Source organism: Xiphophorus maculatus, chromosome 11 (genome assembly GCF_002775205.1).
Source record: "Xiphophorus maculatus strain JP 163 A chromosome 11, X_maculatus-5.0-male, whole genome shotgun sequence".
Lineage (NCBI taxonomy): Eukaryota > Metazoa > Chordata > Actinopteri > Cyprinodontiformes > Poeciliidae > Xiphophorus > Xiphophorus maculatus.
The window spans coordinates 19,860,073-19,884,327 of NC_036453.1; the positions used below are offsets into that span (position 1 = coordinate 19,860,073).

At 36.2% G+C, this 24,255-nt stretch overlaps 1 protein-coding gene across 1 annotated transcript in view; it reads right to left on the reverse strand.

Annotated features, from left to right (window-relative positions):
- Positions 1-21,168, reverse strand: part of LOC102217605 (sodium/potassium/calcium exchanger 3-like) — a 32,760-nt gene extending 11,592 nt beyond the window's left edge. The window contains exons 1-2 of the mRNA XM_005802944.2: positions 20,695-21,168; positions 10,338-10,448 (exon numbers count right to left, since the gene is read on the reverse strand). Coding sequence (XP_005803001.1) covers positions 10,338-10,448; positions 20,695-20,797 — 214 coding nt within the window. The 5' untranslated portion in view covers positions 20,798-21,168. The remainder of the gene's footprint in view (positions 1-10,337; positions 10,449-20,694) is intronic.
- Between the last annotated feature and the right edge of the window lie 3,087 nt (positions 21,169-24,255).

Consider the following 24,255-nt stretch of genomic DNA (forward strand, 5'->3'; position numbering starts at 1 on the left):
TGGAAAATCAAACATTAACCATATTTAATTTTCTTTTTTTTAATGACTTATCATTACAGGAAAGCAGGGTAGGTTTTTGCCTCCCTTTCATTTTGGATACGTCTATATTTCATGTTTGCCTTTTATTGTGGAATTCATTAATATCATTAATAAGGAAATTTAAATATATCAATTTAAATTGTTTCTAGTTTCTAGAAACAAGTTTCTAGTGGCATTTTCCAGCTCCCAAAAGAGCTGGAAAATGATAAAAGCTAATTCCATACTTTTCCACGCTGCATAGGATCAACAACACTCTTCAGTGTAGAAGCTGAGTGAAGACGACTCAAAGCTAGCAATTTTCAGTATTTCACTGAGGGGTTTAAAATCAATTAACCCTCACGTCACCTCTGCTGCTAAACTAAGGAGGGCTCATAGTGGGATGTATGGAAAAACATATTTTAAATTAATTTCTTCTATCTTCCTACATTAAGAACCTGATGGAAAAGCTTTACAAAAAGTGCAGATCAAACAGAAATCAGCTCAAAACTAAAGGCTTAAGGTGCATTTCAAACCTACTATCAAACTATCAAATACCACACTTGCTGTGAAATATTAAGTGGATAAAGAAAAAAGAACAGCTTAAAGATGTAAAGTATCTTTCGTTGTATTAAGGAACCTTGTATTAATGTTTCATTAATGCAACAGTGAACGCACTGTTGCATTAATGGACCCAAACTAAGTGAAAACTATGAAGGATGTTCTGTTCTGATAGGTGCGATTACTACTACTGTGTTGGCATTGCATAATTAATCTGCTGTTTAAAGAATTATTCTTCACAGCAAACCATCTCAAAGGAAATCAGACGACGTTAAAGTGAACCATGTCTGTGTGTCTGAAGTGGCAACTTGGCAATTGAGGTTTTTTTTGTTTATTATTGGCACGACTTGTGGAAAATAGCTCCACTTCCTTTTCCCAGTCAGAACACTGTACTTATTTTTTTTTAAGAAAAATATTGAAAAATTCTAACTAGCAGCTAAGATTAGGTCTTACACAAAAGATAAACATGATAAATCATTGATCTTATCAGTGCTGGCTTCTCTCAGATGGATTTAAATACATGTTACAATGGCTCGTTTATTTTTTTCTTCAGCATTGGAAAGAGCTTGTTTTCATACTGACACTTTGAACCAATCATGTAAAGGGCAAAATAAACACACTTCAATTTAAATGTGAGAACGACTCTCACCCTGTTTGTGAGTGTGAACTGTCCCTATATTTGCTGGAGGTTGGGAGAGTCTGGCTGACTTTTACAAATATTTGTTCCTGAGGTAAAAGGTAAAATAGGTAAAATTATTGGAGGCTTTTCTGGTCTTATTTACAACTAAAAACACTGATTTTTATCAGGGAAGGAATAGAAACAAAAATTTTTGATGTTGAATATTAGCATCTACAAAACCATTGAAAAGAAATTAGTTTGATGCTAACATGTTTTCTCCAAAATATATGACAATTGTTTGTGAAATTTTTTTAAAGATACAAAACAGATTTTCTTTTTAGCAACGTTTTTCACCAACTTGGGAACAACCAGTTCTCAATCACTTCCTGCCTATAAGTTTTAATTTGACTTGTTGATAGTTCTGCTCATGACATGATTCAAAGCTTACAGTTCTCTTGCTTCATAAACTTTGAGCTTTACTTTATTGTTTTAGGTTGTTATGCTTTATTTTGGATATTTAAAATATCTTCCAGTTCCAGCATTAAATAGGAATGCATGATCAACTTTTTTCATATCCGATATGATATAGATGTCTTTGATTGGTATTGGTATTGAAGGTTTGGTTTTGGCCAGAAGCGATCCCATACAGAAAAACAAATTACAAATTTATTTAATAACTGCACCAATCCAGCACACTTAAATACACCAATATCTTCACAAGTTTGGTCAAACATGTAAAAACAACAGAACTGTAATTTGTTCAGTGAGTGCAATTAGGAGAAATATAAGCTATGTAAAATGAATAATAAAGAAAATGAAACTGACAAAAACAAAAGGTTGACTATCCTGGTCAAACATGTAAAAAATAAACAAACTTTCTTCCAAATAGTTGAGAAAATGTGGTTAGGAATTATAAATATAATGTAAAAATAATAAATAATAAAGGTGGATGTTGCTTAGAGCACAACACATAGAATCAGACTGAATATATCTGCCCTTATGGATTAGACACATTGTCATCAATAAGCAATATAGAATTTGCTTTAATATTAGGACCGATAGATATTACTGATATTGGATCAGTGCATCTCTACTGCTAAGAAAATCAAAGTTTCTTAGTCTCTGAGAGGCTGAATTTGCGTTATTATGCCATAATCAATATATTACTTGAAAATTGTCTCAAAAGAGCAATATGATCATTTATTGAAATAATTTCTGGGACAATATTCCTTATCCAAGGTTTCCACAGAAAACTTACTAAGCCCGGTGGTTGGATGCCAGGGCAGTCATTCATCCAGCGGCCCGTAGTGTTTTTGAGTTAAAAAATGTTTAAAGTTGACAAGAGACCTGAAAATATCACCTGATAATTATGTGTTAATGGAAGATTGGAAGAACAATATCTGAACACCAACTATGAAGTCTTAAAAAATGCAAATGTAAAAAAAAAAAAAAAGAAAGCAATGCTAAGCCTGGTGGGGGTATAAATAAGGCCTGGTGGCCCGCCAGGCTTATTATACAACTATGCTAACTTGTGACAACTATGCTAACTTTCTCAACATCCTGATATTCTGGTTGTTACTAAAGGAAATCCAGTATCATTTAACAATTGATCGATAACTTTAAGGAATAATTTTCCCCCTCAGTCCAGATGAAAAATATATTTTAGAGTTTCAAAAGCTGTATGACTCTACAGAAAAAGGTCCAATATGCTTTTACTACTGTAATTATAGGAACTGTGGTTGAATTTCTAAACATGAAGTCCACATGCTGTGCATGTTAAGAACTGCCACACTGAATACTAATAGTCATTTTATAGGGGATTCGTCTCATTTCTTTAAAAGTCATCCTCACTCCCCGACACCATGAAAAACCGCCAAGATATTATGACTTTGAGATACAGTCTGATCATGTAATTTGCATGTAGTGCAGTCCTTATTAAGTAAAAAAAAATGAAAAAATGCTGCTGATGATGTAAGTAGGAGAGCTGAATGACGAGCAGCGGGTAGTACAAGATACAGCTATCAGTCTGAAAGTCAGCAGGATGTGATGGAGTCAAGCTGAGCTACTGACTGTCACACCCAGAGGTGGCTGGTGTCTCCACAAACACACACTCAGCTGCATTTTTCATGAGGAATCAAAAAACTATATTTCATCCAGGTGTGTATTGCAAATTCAATTATGCATTTGTTCTTTGATTCCTCTTCTTTGAGGTGAATGGGAAACAAGGCTGATGAGCCGACAGCAGGGCTTCAATGGAAACACAGAACATCGTGTACACTGCTGTGACAGAAGAGAATAAAACATGATCAGAGGTAGCAACAGATTCGGAAAATAAAACGTATTCAAAATTAGAATCTAATCACCACACCAGTTTTCAAATATCATTTCCATAAATCCTAATATAAACTGTCCTAACGGAGGCAACTTCCTTGGCGGCAGAGTGTTGTCTGCCAGTTTCTCAACACTTTCTCCCAAAATTCCCCTAAAACATGGCAGTGGAAAAATACTATTCTCAGCTGACTGTCGCTTGCCAAAACAAACAACATAACAAACCTCATCAACAACACACACTGCAAGCTATTTAGTTCATTTACATCGTTTAGATTCTTTGACCCCAGCCTCCCCTGCTGCCCCAAAACCACTGGTCTATTTTTGGGTCTCCTCTCTCTGCACTTTTAATGCTTGAAAGACAGAATTGTCTGGGTTTCAAAATTTAGCATTCAGTTGCCTAGTAACAACGGTCTCGGAGGCTGGTCAGCCGGAGCCGGATCGAGCCGTCTCCATCCTGTTAAGCAGCGGCGAGATAAATAGAGAGAAAGAGAGTCTGTGGCTGGACGTTGCAGAGCAATCCCCCGGATAATATCCCCAGAGGTCCGGGGTGGGCTTTTTAATCACACCACAGATTATACAATCGCTGTCAGGCGGCCCGCTGAGGAAGAGGGCAGAAACCTGAAGCTGGAGCCGCACTCGCCGCTCGGGCTAATAGTACCTGTCCAGCCTTTTGTTCGCTTCCTCCTCTCCAGTGTATTACCACGATGAAGAATCTACGCCTGTGTCTTTGTAGGAGATAATGAGGCAGATCTGCTGGCAACCAGCAACTCAATAAAGGTTAAGTTTGTTATAAGGAAGCAGAATGTAAACGGACGCACTGAGCAAAACTGGACAAATGAAGTGGGTCTCAATGTTTTGTCAGGAATCGGAGGGGAAACGCCTCTTATGTAATCTCAGAGGTGGATGCGCTGCAGACTGTGGGGTGGTGATGCCATTTTTACCAGCACTCTACAGCAGTTGCTATAAAATATCACAGATGCTTAAATTTGTTGTTGTTGTTTTGGGCCAAAAGCAGAATCTCTAGAAAGACGACCAATATAAAATTAAAAATGTAAAACTGTTCTCTATTCGCCCCATTATTTCCCACAGAAACAGCTCATTCACAGTATTTATAAATTCATAATTATTTCACCATAAAATGCTTTTAGTAAATCATTTTGACTGAACATGACTAGTGTTGATTCCTGCATATTTTTTAGTTTGGAAATGTGTTTTCAAGTACAAATGTTCAAGATAAAATCTGCCTGTTTGAATAAATTAAATTGGTATTTAAAGGTTCTGCTGTAAACCACTTACTTCCATAAAGCTTCAATATGTAACTTTTATAAAATATATTTTTTATATATTTAATGAAACTGTCATTATGTCATGAGAGCATGAGTCAGATAATCTCTGGGGAAAAAAACAATGAAGCTCCTCTGTTTTCTCCCAGTGCTATCTAAAATCAACCTATCAGAGTCCAGAGGAGGGTCTTAGCGCTGTCCATCATATCTGTATACGCGTTGCTCTCTTTGCCCCATTGATCTTTGCTACAATACAACTTCTCCCCATCAGCAAAGCCTGTCATGAACGCTAAGGGTTGTCTGAATGGTCACTAAACAGTTTCCCTATAACGGTAAATTGTTTCTCTGCCATTAGAACATTTAGCAGTACATGAGCTTGATTGACAGCGCTAAGACACTTCTCCTGGCTCTGATTGGCTGTTTTTTAATGGGAGTGATGTATTTCTTCAGATGGTAATAGGAGCTCAGAGAGGAGATCGAGCTTTTCACAGATTATCCGTCTCATATTATACCGTCACGACATGGCGACAGTTTCAACAAATATTTAAAAAACATATTTTTATAAAAGTTACATACTGCAGCTTTAATAAAACTTTTAACTTATGTATGTGTTGTTTGGTTTTGGCATTTGCTTGGCTTTTGCACTTAACTAACTTTAATTTATTTTAAACAGTAGCTTAAAATATAAGCATCATAGCGGTTGATAATAAAAAAAATGTTTGCCAGTCTGTTGTCCTTTTGTCAACCCCGACACATGGTTGCCACGGTACCGTGACCTCAGCCACTCCACAGCTTTGTGCACACAGACTTGGCAGATTCGTGATGCAACTCCGTTGATTTTTCCAGGAAGAACAGGATTCAAACTGGCAACCCTTTTTTAATGCCCAACATGCGTCTAAAATAAACAAGCAACTTATCAGTGTTAGTACTTGACCACATTGCAGCAAAGTGTTTCTTATTCATTTCATTGTAGCAATGTGAGGGACGAAGAAATGTGAAGGTAAACCAGTGAATTATTGTATTGTTGTGCTGCAGTATAACACATAGAAAATTGAATTTTCTATGTAAATTTTCAATAATAAAACTGTCAGCTGTGACAAATGCAGATAATGTAACAAAATCAGAAAAAGATGAAAAGATAATGCAACTCTAAACAAAGTTATGAACACGTAAATGAGTCCAATAGGGGCTCCACGAACAGCGCTATGCAGTCCTTGTCACGTTTTTATGTATTTCGTGAACACGCTTTGCATGCTCATGAAGTCATGAAAGAAAAATGTTTCACTGAAATCTGCCATGACGCAGCTTGACTTTTATTTACTGTGCACATATTCTCTCAGGTTTCACACCCCCACCTGGCAGTGGGAATCAGATGAAGCGCGATCCGGGCAAACCATTTGCACCGTTTATTTTTAGCCCAACTTGATTTGCATAAGTCTCTAGAAGAATATGCCTGGCTCACAATGTGGAGTCAGGCGTCAACAATACTGGAGTAGTACTGCACACAATGCATTGTTGTGACTGACAGACTAACATTAGCACAGAGCAACTCCAAATATTATTAAAACAAAACTTGACTCTGAAAGTGTTGCAGTATTAATATTATAACGGCTGTTTAGATCACACAACACTAATTTTCTATGTGAATTTTCAATAGAACTGTCGGCTGTGATGAATGCGGATAATGTCAAGCAACATAATCAGCCCGTAAGCAGAGGAATAAAGGTCAGTTTTGGTTCGGTAATGACTTTATTAGGAGCAATCTGAATCCATCCTAACTATACCGACAGCTGCAGGGCTCAGGAGGAAAAACAAAGTAACTGTGCATCTGATAGAATCAGATCATCTGGGAAATTATTCTTATTTTCACTCTTCTTTTATGTGAGCCACCCATAACCCCAGAGTATTTTAGTGCACAACCTTGATACTATAGTAAACAGATATAACATGTGGCCTGCCTGACCTTTCTGCTGACATACGGGGAAGAAGCACAATTTTCTATTAAACTTGCATATACATCGTATTTCACTCTGCAAAAGTACCTCAGGAAAATCTAAACACTCAATTTCTGACTTCAGTGTCATTTTCAAAATTTGTTGTGTTCAAATGTATTGAGTGATGCGCATCCTGCTAAAGTAAAAGACCAGGTGTATAAACTATAAGGCCTGTAAATACAGAACAAATGCAAGAAAGTCTGAGAACCAGCCTTAAAGCTGTTTCAGCGAAAATGTATTGATCAGGTTCTTGTCTTTTTAAAAATAAATACATTTTTTCGAAAGCAGTGAACCCTGGAACCACTAGAAAGAAAATGCTTTTTTGTAGGACTTTTGGATCCTGATTGCAGTGCCTTGCATAATCAGGGGTTCCCTCAGTGTACTATAAGCCTGGCGGGCCACCAGGCTTTACTTGTGCCCCCACCAGGCTAAGCACTGCTTATTTATTTAAGGGTTTTCTTTTTTTTTTTTTTGCATTTTTTGAGACTTTATAGTTGGTGTTCAGGTATTAATCTGCCAGTCTTTCAATAACACATAATTATCAAGTGATATTTTCAAATTTCCTGTCAACTTTAAACATTTTTTAACTCAAAAACATGACGGGCCGCTGGATGAATGACTGCTGAGCGCTCCAACCAGCGGGCTTATTTCCTACACTTTATCACAGTACAATCATAAACTTCAATATATAAAATAATAAAACATTTTCTCATCCAATGAACATCTTTCTGTTTGCTTATAATATTGCTGTCTAGGGCCTAATTTCACTTATTCAGCATGCAGCTGATTAATTTAAAATAATTAATTACTTTGTTTGCTTAAATGGTTTTTCTTAATTACACATTCAAAATCCTTTTGTTTTGATTTTGAAATGACTTCTCCCGTCAGAGAATACCACCTTAAATACCATCTTGTTTTCATTCATCATTACACGAGATAAAAATGTAATCTCTGATTTTTCTTTCATTGTTTTTGCAACTTAAATGGACTCAAGTCAAAACCTGAGAGTCTGTCTACATCTGCATCATGCAGCAGAGCTCCTTTTCAGATATCACTGAGGTTTTACTATTTTTCCTGTTTTTGCAAAGAATAGACTGAAATTTCAGTATGTAGATTTACAAACCTGGTAGAAACGTACACCAAATAGTTTAGTTGTTATTCCATCTTCTTTTCCTTCCACTTCACAAAAATACACTACTTTGCTGGTTCATCACATAAAATCCCAATAAAATACATTGATTAATAAAATATATTTAAGTGGTTGTAATGTGGGAAAAGTTGAAGGGGTATGAACACTGTTAGTCTCTCAGCCCTCAAAAGTTGGATTTCAATAACATCAAACTATTTTCTGCTTACTGGTACATTAGAGACTTTTTGTCCTCGGTTTGACAGGCCAGGCAGATTTACACAGTATCTTTGTAGCTGCTAACTCTACACTAAGGGAGGCTGCTTTTCATAAAGTGTCTGAACAATTTAAATAAAGTGGAAATGTTCTGGTATCCTTCACCAGATGTACGCCTTTAGACAGTCCTACTTCTCTCAACATCATAAATAGAAGTGCCAAAACATTAATGTCTCATTAAATTAGGAATATAATAAGGAAAAATAATTACATTAATATTATTTGAACAAATACATCTTATGATTTACAGAATAAAATAAACAAAAAGCAAATAATTGATGGAGGGATGAAAAATTTCCATCACCACTGTATCTGACTTTCAATTAATTAAATTGGTGCTTCAATTATGATTTCTGCCTGAAATAACCAATAAAACCACAAAATCTGAAAATTACTAGAATTACTGTAGTACACCAAACATCCTCCGTGTTTTACAACAGGTGTCCAAACGTTTTGGTTTGTAGGCCAAAATAATCAATTTAAAATTATTTGCAGGCCAAAAAAAGAAAGAAAACTAAAATCAAGCAAATAAAACAGTCAATTTTTTTTGTTTTGTTTTTTGTAGGAAAGCGAGGTTATTCATTGTACAAAGGATTTTTGTATGTCTTCTGTATTCAAAGAAAAGAATGCTGTTTTCAAATTCTTTTGGGCTCAATATAACAAATTTATAAGAAATTTATAAAGTTATAAGAACAGAATTTAAAATGTTTGCTAAATTTAGCCAAATTTAGCAAACTAAATAAAAGCTGATTTGGGTGCAGCAAAGTCAATAAAAATCTATAATATATACATGGCTCTACTTATTTTAATAGCTTGCTTATATCTAACTTTTTCTGCAATGAGAAAATTACATAGATAATAATTTTACCTGAAAAGTTAGTCACCTGTAATGGATGGGCCTTTTATCATTCTCAAACTGCGGTCCTTACAAAAAGGACTGTGAAATGCAAACTTGGGCTTCTTTCTTTCACACAAAAAAAAAATCTATTTACTGGTAGGTCACAACAGGATTCCTGTGTTTAAACCTAAGACAGTTCATTTAATTCCTGACTGTAAACTAGAGCAAAAGCCATTTTGAGACCCTCAGGAAAAAGATCGTAGCAGCTTATGAGTCTGGTAGGGAATTTAAATAGATCAAATAAATTTTAAATCATCCACTGTGATGAAAATATTAAAGTGGATGACTTAAAAAAAACTGCTAGCATGTCTCGGTTAGCAGTTAGAATCAGCGCTGACTGAAAGCTCTAAAACATTGTTATGGGACCTAAAGCTAGTTTTTTCATCGGAGGGGAACAGAAGGAAAACTTTGTACTTTACAAAAAGCCAAAATGAAGAGTTATGATTTGGAGATAGTTTGCCGGACTCTACCAGGTCAAATCCAGAAGACATTTAATGAAAATGTCAAAACATTTGTTGAAAAAAAATAAAGCTAAAGAAAAACTGGAGTCTGCACCATGACAATGACTCAGGACATACCAGTAAATCCACCAAGGACTGGCTGAAATGAAAAGCCTTGAGCCCAGACAAAACCCAGATCTTGATCTCTTTGAGATGCTGTGGGGTGAATTTAAAGAGCCAAACTTTCCTCAGACTTTCAGAATAATCAACAAACCATGATGATTTCAATACTGAACAAAAATAAATGTGATTATGATTCTTTGCATAATCAAGTGACTCTCCATTTGAGCTGTTCTAATCTCACGAACATCTCAGATATAGTTACATCTTCCTATTTCATAAAATAATTGTTAAAAAGGTGAAAGAAAAAAACAAATGGGCAGAAAGATAAATTAGCGAATAGAAAAACCATTAAAGATCATTATAATGCTATTTTCTTTTTTAAAATTTCACTGAGATAGTGTGAGGAGCAGATCTTCACTTAAAAAATGTTCCAGTTTATGCAAAACCCTTTCAATAATCAAGTCATTCTGAGTCAAATTAGTGATAATGAATTACTCATTTGTTCCAAGAAGAAGCTCTTGGCTTTATAACTAAGCTGGCATTAGTTAACGCTTCATAATATGAAGTCAGAGTCCGATTAAAAACCCACGTCTCAAATTCCCATGTTTCCGTTTGCAGCGTTCGGTCTGGAGGTGTTTTGACATCCATCCAGGTGAGGCCGGGTGACTCACCTGCTCGGGGCTCATCCAGGCTCTGGTTGTCTGACTTCTCCTGCATCAACCTGCGTGTCCATCGCAGCAGCTCACCGTTCACGCCTGGCTGAGGCCCGGAGAACTTCGTCTCTGTAACAGAACAGCAGCGGTCAGTGTAGGGCGAAGCCAAGCACATGATTACAGTGTGGAGGGACTGTGGTTTCAATCAATGTATTTATTGGAACAAACAGTGGAAAAATAGTTCTAACTTGTCACAATCATTTCCACCGGTCTTCCTATTTAGACAATGAATGAACAGAATCATCTTTATTCTATCTCCAAGCTACGTGTCCACTGCTTTATACACGTTTATAAAGCCACTTTGTCTGACTTTCTTGTACACATTCCCAGAAATAGCCAAAAGATTTTGAGTAAAATTGAACAGATTTATTCTCTATCTTATAGTTTATATTCCTGGCTGAGAGAGATAGCGGTATATTCAGTAATGCACTACAATCTCTGTGCTTCATTCTTCAGTAGTTTAGCTTCATGTGGATTTCAGTCACTACAGGCTTTTGGGAGGCAACAGCCAAAAAACTCCCCTCAGATAGATCTGCCTCACCATCCCAATTATGGTATAAAAAACACAGATATCCTTCTTCACCACCCACAGAGATGCTTTCCACCAAGGCCACAGGGATAAAGTGATATTTATTATGCTCTCCATCACACCGCAGTATTAATATGAAGCAGCCTGTCTGTGTGTCTGATGCACTTCGTGATTGCCAGGCGCTGCAGCGTCTCTTTGTACCTCACAGCTCAATGAGCCCATTTCACGAGGCCAGCGGTCGTGGCCGAGAGGAGACCTGAGGGCTTTCATGTTGAGGCATCAAGAGGAGCTCGACTTGTATGAAATTCAAATAGGTTTCTGCCACAGATGGCTCTGCGGCATTTTCACACTCCTAACTGGGACAAGTCACCTAGAAAAACATCTTATCTAATAATAAAAAGGTGAGCAGAAAACGTCATGTTTGCTCGGTTTCTTTTTTTTTAGATTCAAATTTTTTCTGAACTCGCTGAGGTGAGTAACAGACTCTTTGGGATGGGAAGAGGATGAGTTGCTTCATATGTTTGCGAAAAACAAACGTTCTGGCTCCAAATACAGTAAACGGCTGGCTTAGGGAGAAAGCTATTTAAAGATATCCCACTGGGAACATAAAGCCAGATTTTCCTTTATGCTAAATGATTATTAGATGCAGCAATCATCATAAGAAAACAAAGGCTTTCAGTGAAATATCATGGAGAATATTTTTTATTATGCTCCTTTAAAAGGCCCTCATAACTACAGCTGTGAGTTTGATTGTGGCGGTGAAGTTAAACAAGGGTTAGCTTAACAGCAGTGCTAAACTCAAGCCTCGAAAAAGTATTTATGCCACTTAACCACAAACTTGAATTTATGGTTTTGGGATTTTACGTCATAAATCAACACAAAAGAGTCGAAATTAATAATGTTTTTTAGAGATTTTGACAAATGAAAATGTAAAAAGTGTTGCATCAATTTTTGCTAACCACCTTTACTCTCCCCCTTTGCTCTGATACCCTTAAATAAACAAACTCTAATGCAGCCAACTCTCCACATAGTCAACGCAGTTCACCTGTGTGTGATTTAAACTCTGTCCAGTTGTTCTGTGAAGGTTTCAGAGGTAATGTACTCACTACAAACTGAGCTATTTGCTAAGTAGCTATTAATAGGGTTTAAAAGCTTAACCCTATAAGACCTAAGTTTCAAATCTCCGCCTGGATATTTTTGCTTATTTTAATTGTATGCAGTTTATTAAATGTCCTGTGAGTAAATATATATATTGCCCATTTATCCATAACAACTGGGACTCTCAATATCTAGCAAGTTATTTTCGCAATTTTCCCAGTGACTCTCAGATTAATTTCACTGCCAGCTACGGCGGGGGGTGAATTATCGTAATAACCCAATATTGGCTGGAAAGCGCAACGCCTCCCCTTTCAGAAACCGTTGGAATTTTTCTAAAAGCGCAACGTGTGGCGGAAATACGGGACTACAGATTTGGCTGGATCGTCTGCGACACGTTCGGTCTGAAAGACGGATAAGGATTTGATGAAAACCAAGGAACACAGCAGACAGGTCAGAAAGTTGTGAAGTTTAAAGAAAAGTTAGACTATGCCACATCTCAAGCGTTTAACATACTGTGCAGCAGGAGGATGTTAATGAGGAGAGCAGTCAAGGTTCATGGTAATTTGGACCTGCAGAGAGGGAGAAATGTAGAAAAATCTGCTATATTTCATGAGCTCCACAGTTGTGGACATTACTGAAGAGTGGCAGGGCTTTCATTTTTGAAAGAAAGCCCTAAGAGGCCCTGTTTAATATTTGCCACAGGTCATGTGGAGTAAGTGCTGTGGTCATATGACAGAAAATTCATATGCGGCTCAGGAGCTGCAAGTGGCTCTTTGGACATTCCTCTAAATAACTTGGGCTAAAAATGATAAAGAACCATGTCATGTTTTTAAATGTAGATTAAACAACAAATGCAGGTTTTAGCAGATTTTCTGTTATTTATATATATATATATATATATATATATATATATATATATATATATATATATATATATATATATTGCATTGAATTTCCACAACAGAATCACTACATTTATCAGTGATATTTTTTTAGATGTACGTTAGTAACATGACAATATGTGAAAAATTTCAAGAGTTATAAATATAAGGTGCTTAAAATTACAGTCTTCCTTTTGACATTGACCTCTGACCTGTAAGTTTGACGTAACTGTTATAGTGATTGTTGGTGTACACGACAAAACCTAGTACATGAAATGTAAATATAGGAGAGCGGTCCCAGAAAAGCCAGAGATAAAATCTGATTTGTAGAGTTTGTATGGAAATAACCTAATCCTGTTTTTAAAAGCTGAATAAAGACTGCAGGTGGAGAAATTACAACTAGAACCATCTAGTTGTAATTTGCTAGACCAAAAAAGTGCTGTGGAATAAATAATTTTTGTATGAGGCGATAAAATAAGTCAGAAATCTTTAAAAATTTTCTTTGTTAGACAAATTAATTATTCCAGACGTTATTGCGATAAATGATAATATTGTTGTTTTGAGATCATTTCTAAGTAATATAACGGTAATGGCAACATAATAATGCAAGAGGACATTCTAAAAGATCAGTAAACTTTAAACTCTAATGAACATTTAACACTGGAACTGGAAGACATGTTAAATATCCAAAATAAATAAACAGAACAACAAATAAAGTACATTTTTAAGTCTTTGTAAACAAAAAGGTCCTCAAAAAAAGGACTGGATGAGACCAAAGCACCAAACTGAAGATTTATCATCCAGTTTTTGGTAGAAAGAGAGAAAAAAGAGATAAATGATTAATCATGCCAATGAAAATTATTGACTTTGTTTTAATTCATCATGCAATTAACTGATTTACTGATTCATGCCTAATTCTCAACCTAAATCACTTCATATAATTAGACTTTATACTTCATAACTATAATAAAAAAACAATAAGCTGGAACAGGTAAAAAAAAATTAAATGACTGTTTTATTCTGAACAATGAAATATTAGTAGATTGTTACAGAAGGAGCATTTCTTCTGAATATCTATATTTATAAAAATGATCCTATTTATCTATTTATGGCAAATATGGAGGCAACAGTAATTTATCAGCTTTTTAACAGAAACTGCTTAAATGTTCAATAACTTACTAACAACTAATAAACAAAGATGCATCATAAAATGTGTTTTTAACCAGAACTGACTGATTTTCAGGTCGTTCTGCTCTGATCACCTGATAAAAAACTCAAATTTTCCTTTTTTCTAACATGAATGCGCCACATCAAAGCACTGACAACATTCTGCAGTGTTGTCAGCACCATAAACTGCATAATATATTGAAATGCAATCATTACACTAATCACATCAAATGTAGTATCACTAAAATTGTCTGTTTTATATGAATAAGCCATATTTTCATCACAAATTGTCAAAAAGCTTCATGTCGTGCTAACATCCTGCCTCTTCCCAGCAGCAGCGCTGAAAAGGAGGTGACTTTTTAATTTTTTGCTTTTTACAGTAAAGTCACTCAGTTGAAGTACTGCACCATAAATTTGCAGCATGCCCCTAATTCCCATTGTTACAGTAATGGATCAAAATGAGCTCTTCCTGCTTTGTTTTTGAATCAAAAATGGTTGATGTATTAGTTTAGTTGACATATTTTTAGGAAAAAGTTAAATATTGAAGAAATAAATGTTTACAGTTTAACCCCATGAGCATTTCTTGTTCTCATAATCTTTTTAATAAATAATTTGTTGTGATTATATATTAGGTAGGGAAATATATAATTTAAATACTTTTTTCTGCTTTATTTGAGTGAAAGTGGCATAAATGTAAAGTCTGATTTAGGTCATTTAAAGCGTATTGACCAATTCAGATTCAGTATGATTGAGTTTTACTATCTGTACGGTAACAGACCATATTTAGTCATTTCCCCTGTGATCCAGAAGTGTGTTAAAAAAATTTACTACCTGTTTAACCTACTGGATACTTTACAGACCAACTGAGACACTAAGTTTTCAACAAAAGAGCAGGACTGAACACAAAGGAACTGGGATATTTCAGACAAAGCTGTTATTCAACGCCATTAAACAGTTTGTGGACATTTATAGCCTCACAGGTAGCAAACAAAGTAATAAATAATGGAAAAGGTTTTTTGTCGATGCTTTACAGCTTTCCGTACACACATAATGCAGCAGAAACGAGTCCTTAAATCTCATTAATGAATCTGATCTGCTTTCTTTATGCACAGCAAGAAATAAAACACATAAATCTTTATGAGAACATTTTTGATCTCAAAAGCTCCTAATTGGTGTGTTCAGCAACCTTTAAACCATTTTTCTGGTCGTTGGGTTTTATGTGCTTGAGTTTAAACACCAAGAATGATAGACTTGATAATACTTTCCCCAGTGACTGCCAGGAAAAGGATGTGACAACCTCTATGACCAATATTTACAAATAAAACACTGAAGGAATAAGCTCTGTAAAGGTTGCTTAATCAAGAAGAAACTATAGTAAACCCATAGAAATGTAACTAATCAACTATTTTACAGCGTCTCTAAAAGGAGTCGATATTGCTTGAAGTTTGTCAGTGAATTTTATTGGGATTTTATTTAATAAATCAACTTAAAGTGATGCAGGATTGTGAAGGAGAAGGAAACAAAGATGTATAAGTAGGCCTGTCACAATAACAAACTTTGCTGAACAATAAATTGTCCCAGAACTTATTGCGATAAATGGTAACATTGCTGTTTTAAGAACATGTTCAAGTAATATAATAGTAATAATGGCGTAAAAATGCAAGAACATATTCTTAAAGATCAATAAACTTTAAATTCTAATGAACATTTAAACACTGTAACTGGAAGAGGTTTGGAAAATCCAAAATAAAGAAAGAAAACAACAAATGAAGTAAATTATGAAGTCTGTAAACAAAATTATCTTTCAAAAAAAGGGCTAGTTGGGACTGAAACACCAGACTGAAGACTTTTATCATCCAGTTTTTGTTAAAAAGAGAGAAAAACAAAAAAATCAAGCAAATAAAAATTATTGAGTTTCTTTTAATTTATCGTGATTAATTGATTTATTGTTTATTGTTTATTGTGATGGGCCTAGATATAGTTAATTTTCTTATTCATAAAACTCTGAAAAAGGTGATATGTATCAACCATCCTGAGTTAATACGTTGACCTTTGACTGCACTGGTTTTACACATCTAAAATGTTCTTTACAAAGTTACCCAAGCTCAGTCTGACAGGATGGAGCACTTCCAGGAGCCTCTGTTCTCAAGTCGTGCCACATTTAGATCTGGACTTTGACTGGGCCATTTTGACACATGAGTACTGCTTGATTTAAATCATTTCATTGCAGCTCTGCTTGAATATTTATGTTTGACTTGAGGGTGAACCATAGCCCATGTCTCAAGTCTTCTGCAATCTTTTGGATTCTACTAACTAGACGACTTCACAAAGCAGTTATTTGTGATGCATTTCATTTAAAGGTGTCAGATTAAAGGGGTCTGACTAAATAAAATTATCTATCATTGTCCATCCACTTCACAAGGATGCTACTTTGTGTTACAAATTAAAACCCAACAGACTGAGGTCTGTGATTGTGATGCAACAAAATATGAAAAAGTTTAAGGGGAATGAAGTCTCTCTCAGAGCACTGTAAATAAACAGGTTGATTAAATTTCTGGCTACAATTACATTACATAACCAGTAATCTTCATCTGGGGCATACCATACTGGATCTTTAGATAAAGAGCAAGCTTTCTAATCTCTGATGTCTAATCTTTGGTCTAGTTGAAGTCCAGGTGGTTTAAGAAAAAAAGAAAAACTTAGATAACTCTTATTCCTTCAAGCACATTTCCATAAAGGTTTTTTTTTTATTGAGCTTAGTAGCATCTTCTGTAGGATATGTCAAGAGGCTGACACTTTTATGACAACTTCAGTTAACACCAAACATTTCTACTCTGCAGCAGCGTAAAGGTGTGCATGGGTTAACTACCCAAATTTACTGTGGCATTTATTTACTGTTAACTATGACTACTGCAGCTCCTGATAAAAAAAAAAGCGGCTTAGACACGGATAGCCATAAATGGCTACAAAAGCTGTGTTATTGTGGACGCAGCAGCATGTCTAATATTTTCCAGTATTGTTCTGCCTGTCACCATTACAATCAGCAGACCACAAGCTTTGCCAAAAAGGTTCGAGCGAGCAGCCTTGGTCTGTGTTGAGAGAACCTCTTCAGGTTGATGGCACACTCATAATTTAAAGGTGAAGCATAAATATTAATGACACGGCTCATACAACGGGACACTCTGCCACAAAGGGATGGCGCGCAGCAGAAGCAGGATGAAGCCCAAATGGGAATTAAAACACTCCTCGCAGAAATGAAAAAGTTCAGCTACTCAAATCCGTTGGATGCGCACGGGAGGCGAGGGGGAAAATGGTGCTGAAGCATCTGCTGAGGGCGTGTGTGACAGTGTGTGACCACATCAGCAAAGGCGACGAGCGGATGACGAGCTGGAGGAGAGTGAGGGGGTGAGGTGACGCCTTTAGGGGCATCGCTGCCACATTTCACTGAACCAACACATTTCTCTGGGTTTCTATGCAGAAACTAAATATAATCAAATATCTGTCATTTTATTGTTTATCTACTGAAATGGCTTCTACTAAAAATAGCCATTGTTTTCTGTGAAAAATCATAAACAAATAGATAATATAGAACAAAAATAGATACAAATATCTGCAATATCTTAACAGCGGTTGATCATTTTAACAGCTTAAAGGCAGAAAGTATGATGGTTCTGCTTTCAGTGTAGCTATTTGTACAAGCTGGATGGACTTGTGTCTATAATTCATTCAGAGCCTCCTAAAATTATTCCAACCCTGCTGCAAAATAGGTTTATTGCCAACATTCAACACTTATTCTTTGATATAAATAAAAGTAATATTATAAAGATTTCCTCCAAAATCAACAATAAATCCAGTTCCATTGACTACTGCACAATCTAAATCAAACTCAAGGCCTGTGGGCCAAATCTGGCCCGCCATAGCTTTTTATGTGGTCCTATAGATTCTAAACTAAACTCTAATTGTGCTTAAATATTATGTTATCAATCAAATCAATGTAGTTTTTATCCGTTTACTGCCAAATTACATCAATCAGTCTCTCCAGTTTCTTGAAAATTATCATGGAAATTCACATAAAACCAGCAACTTTTTTGCACTTGTACATAAATTGGTAGTTTATTGCAGATCTTTCTCAAAAATTGTCAAAAACTTTCTTACCTGTACTAAACAGCTGGCTCAGCCATCACTGATGTCAGATTATAATCCATAATCTATAAAGTGGGTAATAAAAAGTCGCGTTTACCGTCATAAATATCGCAAATATTTCTAAATTAGTTCCACAAACACTTTAATTTTTATTGCAAAATATCACAAAAATTATCACAAAATCCTGGAGGGACTGAAAAGATGTTCAATAATATTTAATTTTAAGGATTCATTGATATTTTTAACAGTTTGTGAACTGGTTTTATCAATACATTCAGGCACAACCTGCCATTTAAGAGCATTCATGATCGTGATTTGTCCCAAAACGAAAATGCATGTGACACCCCTGATCTAAATCCTTCAATGCCTCCGAGGATAATTCTTCATAATCTTTGGAAACGATATGTGGCAATCAGACGCACTCGATGCAACCAATCAGATGCTTCGTTAGTTGAGATAAAACAAAGTTTTATTGCATGTTAGAAATAGGGTCAAAGGACTTGTCTCATAGAAGAGATGAAGGAAACTGACACAGCTGGATAGTTTTCAGCTTTACAGTTAAAGGAATCTTGGCTGGATGTGGCAGGAAGTGGAACCACCAGCGGCTACACCAGAATCCTGAGGAGGCTGATGGTCAAAAACTCTTCACTGACAGCAGAAAAACCTGCACAGAGTTGAACACTTATGAACCAAAAGCATAAAACATAAAGCCGCCTCCCAACTGAGTAAGGAAGCCAAGGAGTTTTAGGATTCTGTGAAGCAATAACTCAAAACATTAACTTTCAGAGCCAGCAGTACATCTGGAGGAGAAAGAATGAATCACACTGCCTAATGTAAAGCATGGCGGTGGCTCGGTGATGTTCTGGGGCTTTTATTTTTTGCTGCACTGAAAATCTGCAGGGTGAGAAAGTTACAACGTACGATGAATTATCAGGAAGTCAGCAGTCTGTGAGGAAGATTACGTTTGGGTTTGGACAACGATCCAAAACATTTCTCAAAGTCAAACAACATCAACGAAGTGAAGACGTCTCTGGTGTCTCACTGTGAATTATGCAGCAGGTCATAACAGCTAATGGTGCTGCATTAAGATGCTCCTCTAGAAGGGGTTGATTAACTCTGAAGCCACTCTAGTTATCAAAAATGGTATTTTGTGTTAAATTTGGAGAACTTGCTTGTAACATAAGTTGTGTTGCTCTCTAAATATCTGATTTATGTGCAACTGCAGATCGTAGTGACCTAGAGGCTAAAACTGATAGGGAAGAAAGAGAAGAGCGAGGAAAATGGGAGGTAATCATATTTCCATTTCATATTTTCTTCATATTGTTCCTCCCTAGTTCTGTCGTACTTTTCCAACATTTTAAACTCCTTTCAATAAGAAGCAAAAAGAAGAAGCAGAGACATAGGAGTGTTTTCTGCCCACTGCCAAATGAGAGGATGCGACTACGAGAAACACAAACTTCCCTGTTTTAGACATATTTTCAACTGTGAACCAACAACAGTCGAGGCTTGGGTTAACACGAAACACTGTCATAATATTTCAGCAGTCAAGGTAGTCATTTTACTTTTACTGTTTAAAAAATAAATAGCTATTTATCTATATATATAGCCATACAGGTGTATATTTACACAGGTTAGTCATGCCACACGAATCATGGAAATCAATTTGTTTCTCTTCATTAATTAGATTTTTATAAATTGAAATCAGGTGGAAACCAGGATTCTGTTTACCAAATCAGTTTGTTTAGAAATAAATCATAGTTTTTAAATTTGTAATATTTTATTATTAATATCCACCTTGTTTTTCATATATAAAAGCAGTTTGTTCATAAAATAATGTGTCTTTAGCATGTCTAGTCATAGTCAGTTTGTCCTCTGAGCTAAAGATAATGCCCAGCCTACACCCCCAGTGATTGGATTTACACATGCCACAGTTTGTGCCCGCTTTGTATGATCTACAATCTGTCACCTCCCTGCAGGGTGAACAGAGTCAATCATCCCAAGAAGCCCAGACAGACAGAGAGGCTGAGGGATGGGCTGCAGTCATGTCAGGAAAAACGCAGCAGCAGGGCGTGCTGCTGGAAATTCAATCTAAACTCTCCAAGTTCAGCTTGTTTTAAAGGTCAAACATTCAACCAGAGAGAGAATAAAGAGAATGTATAGCCTGTTACAAACCATCTGATAAAATCTGGGATTTTAAAAGGAAGATATTGATTTACTTCTAAGATGTGCATGCCGTTTAAAGTATACAAAATTGTACGTTTAATAAAAACAAATGCATATATAACAATAAAAATTAATAGATATTAGACTAATATTACTATTAATACTACTAACATAGCACAACATGTACTTTTGCTCGTCTTTTGTCATTTTCACTGCAAATAATTTTACACAGTATTCAGATTGGAGTATATTTTTAAGCACTAACTTATAATGCTGGAGTTAGAGTGAACTTCAGACGCAGCGACGCAGCCGTGCGTCCTAATTAAGGTCTCACCTGGAGCCTGGAGGACCTGCGTGAGCCAAATGACGGCGACCAGCCCGACTCCGCAGCAGCAGAACCGCTGGAAGGGCCGCCGGTGCCTCGCTGCCGCTTTCATTCCTCCGCCAGCTGCATGTTCACCAAAAACATCTGTTGCTCTCTGTCTTTACACTTGTTTCACACTTTCTTGGAAGACAGCGACGAAACAAACCGCCTCCTCCCTCCCTCCTTCCTTCTGCTTCTCTGACAAGTTGGGTCCAAAAGACAGAAAAGAAGAAGAAAATTCCCCCCGCAAAGACGAGAGCCCAGTTTACTCCAGCAGCTCCGGGCTCAGAGCAGGAGGCGCCGTGCTGGTGAACTCCACCGACCGTCCTCCGGGTCGCACATAGCGGGGAGACGCGCCAACGAGCTTTCTGCGTTCATGTGTGTAGCCTGAAAGGTCGACTGCAGATCCCACAGTGAGGTGCAGCAACAGGAGGCGGTATGTTCCGAGCACTGTGTTCCTGCTCGGGGTGTAGTGCTCATCAGTGGCCACCAGGGAGCGACAAAACGCAGGTTGCGCAATTCAAATCAAATCAAATCTACATTGGCAAAGGAAACTGTTCGGCCTTACCCACATTTTGGACGTAAATGCGTCCAAAATACATATATTAAGTGATGACGTAGCAACCAAGAAATACATTTTACTACACAGCTATGAATAAAAATCATAGACCCTATAACGCCCTTCTTTTTTCCCCCAACCTTATATGGATATTTAATATAAATTTTAAAGTGGGAGTATTATACTTTATTTGAAGGGGTGTGCATAAGACTGACATGAGACTGTCATAATCATGACATTACACTGTCATGAACATGAAGGAGTCTTCATGAATGTTTATGGCTGTTGTCATAAAGTGTCACTGATAATGACACTTTTAATGCAAGATGAAACTTTTAATTGACTTTTAAAGCAAGTTTTAATGGAATTTTGCATCAAAACTGTCATTAATTACACTGAATAATGAAAAGTTTACACTTTTAATTAACTTTTAATGCAGCTTTTAGTGCACCTTTACATTAAAAGTGTCATTATTTGCCAAATTACTCTTTATGACAACAGTTGTAAACATTTATGATTGAAGAGTCATTCATGTTCATGACATGTGTTACGTCATGTTTATGACAGTCTCATGTCAGTATTATACACACCCCTTCAAATAAAGTGTCACCAAATACGGTATATCAAATTAAACTTAAAAGAAATTTAACTCCGCAATTTAAAACCTTTGTCTGCTCTTCCTGACACTAAAAAAAGCTAAAAGCCAAAAAAAAAGAGTCAATTTTACATAATACTGATAGATAATAATTAACAATACTGAAAGATTCAAGGGGTGGATGGGACTTTTTTCTGCATGGAATTACAATATTTTGCATGTGAACGTTCTCACTGGGTACTTTGGGTTCATACCACACTTTTAAAGATGGGTTCTTTATCTGTCTCTCTAGAGCAGGGGTCTCAAACTCCAGTCCTCGAGGGCCGCAGTCCTGCAACTTTTAGATGTGCCTCTGCTGCACCACACCTGAACAGAATAATTAGGTCATTAAGGCTCTGGAGAACTGATCTACACAAGGAGGAGGCCATTAAGTCATTTCATTCCAGTGTTTTGTACCTGTGGCACATCTAAAAACTGCAGGACTGCGGCCCTCGAGGCCTGGAGTTTGAGACCCCTGCTCTAGAGTGATTGTGTGAAAACTTTTGCGTATAAATGGACACCTTTCACCTGACACCACTGGATAAGCTAAATACATATTAAGCTTGGTGGTGGTAACAAAAGGCCAAAGGCCACGTTTGCTGTCACAGGTACTGGTGCAACAGAAAAGTGTGGAATAATCAAGAAGGTCTACCTCCATAAGATTAACAGCTTGTCAATGGAAAGACAAAACATCGAAGCTTGATTTAGGATAGACAAAGCATGATAAAATAAAGCTTGTAGAATGGCCCTGACTCTTCAACTGTGTTAAAGATTAATGACCGCTCTCTAAAAGCCAGGTCTTTTCCAAGAAAGCATTCAGTTTGTGAGACTTTTACCGTCACTGACAGGACATTTCAATCCAGAGTTATGACTGAAGTTTGGTGATTTACACAGTCTGTGATCAGGGCACAACTTTCTAGGGCCCATTATATTGTTGGAGGTGAATTGTTATATTCAATAAATTAGAACCTGTGCTGCAATGAGGTTGTTTATCAAATTAATTTTAAAATTTCTGAAATGTTTTTTTTTTGTTTGTTTTTACTGGTCTGGCATAATATTCTCATCCTAAATGTGATGTTTTTATTAAATGTAAGTGGAAAACCATCAAGATTAACCAAAAATAAAGGCTTGAAAACATCAACAATTGGGAGTTGAGTTATTGAATATTACATTAAAGTGATCATTTATAGCATTGAGAAAAATATAAAGCTCTTGAAAGGCCCAAATATATTTGGTATCTTTCTTTCATCTTGAGTTTTTCCAGTAATGCAAAATAAAAACCACAAGAAATAACGGGCCTCTTGCTGTTTTAGCATCTTGTCATGAAGAGACCTTCCAGAATCAGAGAGAAGATTAAAAAAACAGAGCTGCAGCTCTGCCTGCGTATATCTGTACAAAAATGTACACAAAACCTTTTGCGATAACCTTACAACAGGAATAGTCTGGATAATGTTTTAAATGAAAAACTTGAATTGACTCCATTTCATAGCAGTGAAAGGAAACAATAAGTAGAAGTAGCCTCATGTGTCTTCAGTCCTCACAAAGAGTCCTGGTGTTCGTCATTCTTACGGTTTAACTGCACAGTTTATGACAGGACTGGTGGATTTGTTATCACCAAACGGGGAAAGCTACGTAGTTATGAACTGCATCACTTATTAACAGAGTGCATGCTTTAACAAACGGCTGCTTTTGTTCATTGAAATTTGCTAAACATGATTTCTGGTTGGAATCAATCAAAGCTCAATCATTAAGCAATGAGATGTTGAAATATTTCCGCAACATTTTTCCAGTTATCTAGATAAAAACTTGGTATGAACTCATTTATAATGATGAAAACTTTGTGTAAAAATGAAAGAAGAACGTTGGAGCGAGATGATATCCAACCAGATCTAATTTTGGAAGGATGACTTGGAAAAATTGCCAATAGGAGACTTAAATTTCCTTGGTGGCAGAACTGAACAAGGTGGAGATCACATGTTTACAAATGTAAAAATAGAAAAGAAAAAAAAGAATGAACAAATCAGAACATAAAGACATCAACAAATATCTTTTGTATGCAGAAACAAATGAAAAGCTCTACAAATTTGAAGAGACATCTGGAAACAAGGTCGCCTGAAAACTAATTATAATCATATAAAAACTAAAACCCAAAGTTAATTTGGAGTAAATTTAGTCAACTAAAACTGGACTGAAACCTAAATGACAAAATGATAAAACTAAACATTTTTATCAAAGAATATGACTAAAACAAAATAAATATGTGTCAAACTTAACTCTGCTTAGAAAACACTGTCTCTTGTGTCTTCTTGAGTTGCTCTCATTCCATCCAGCAGTGTGG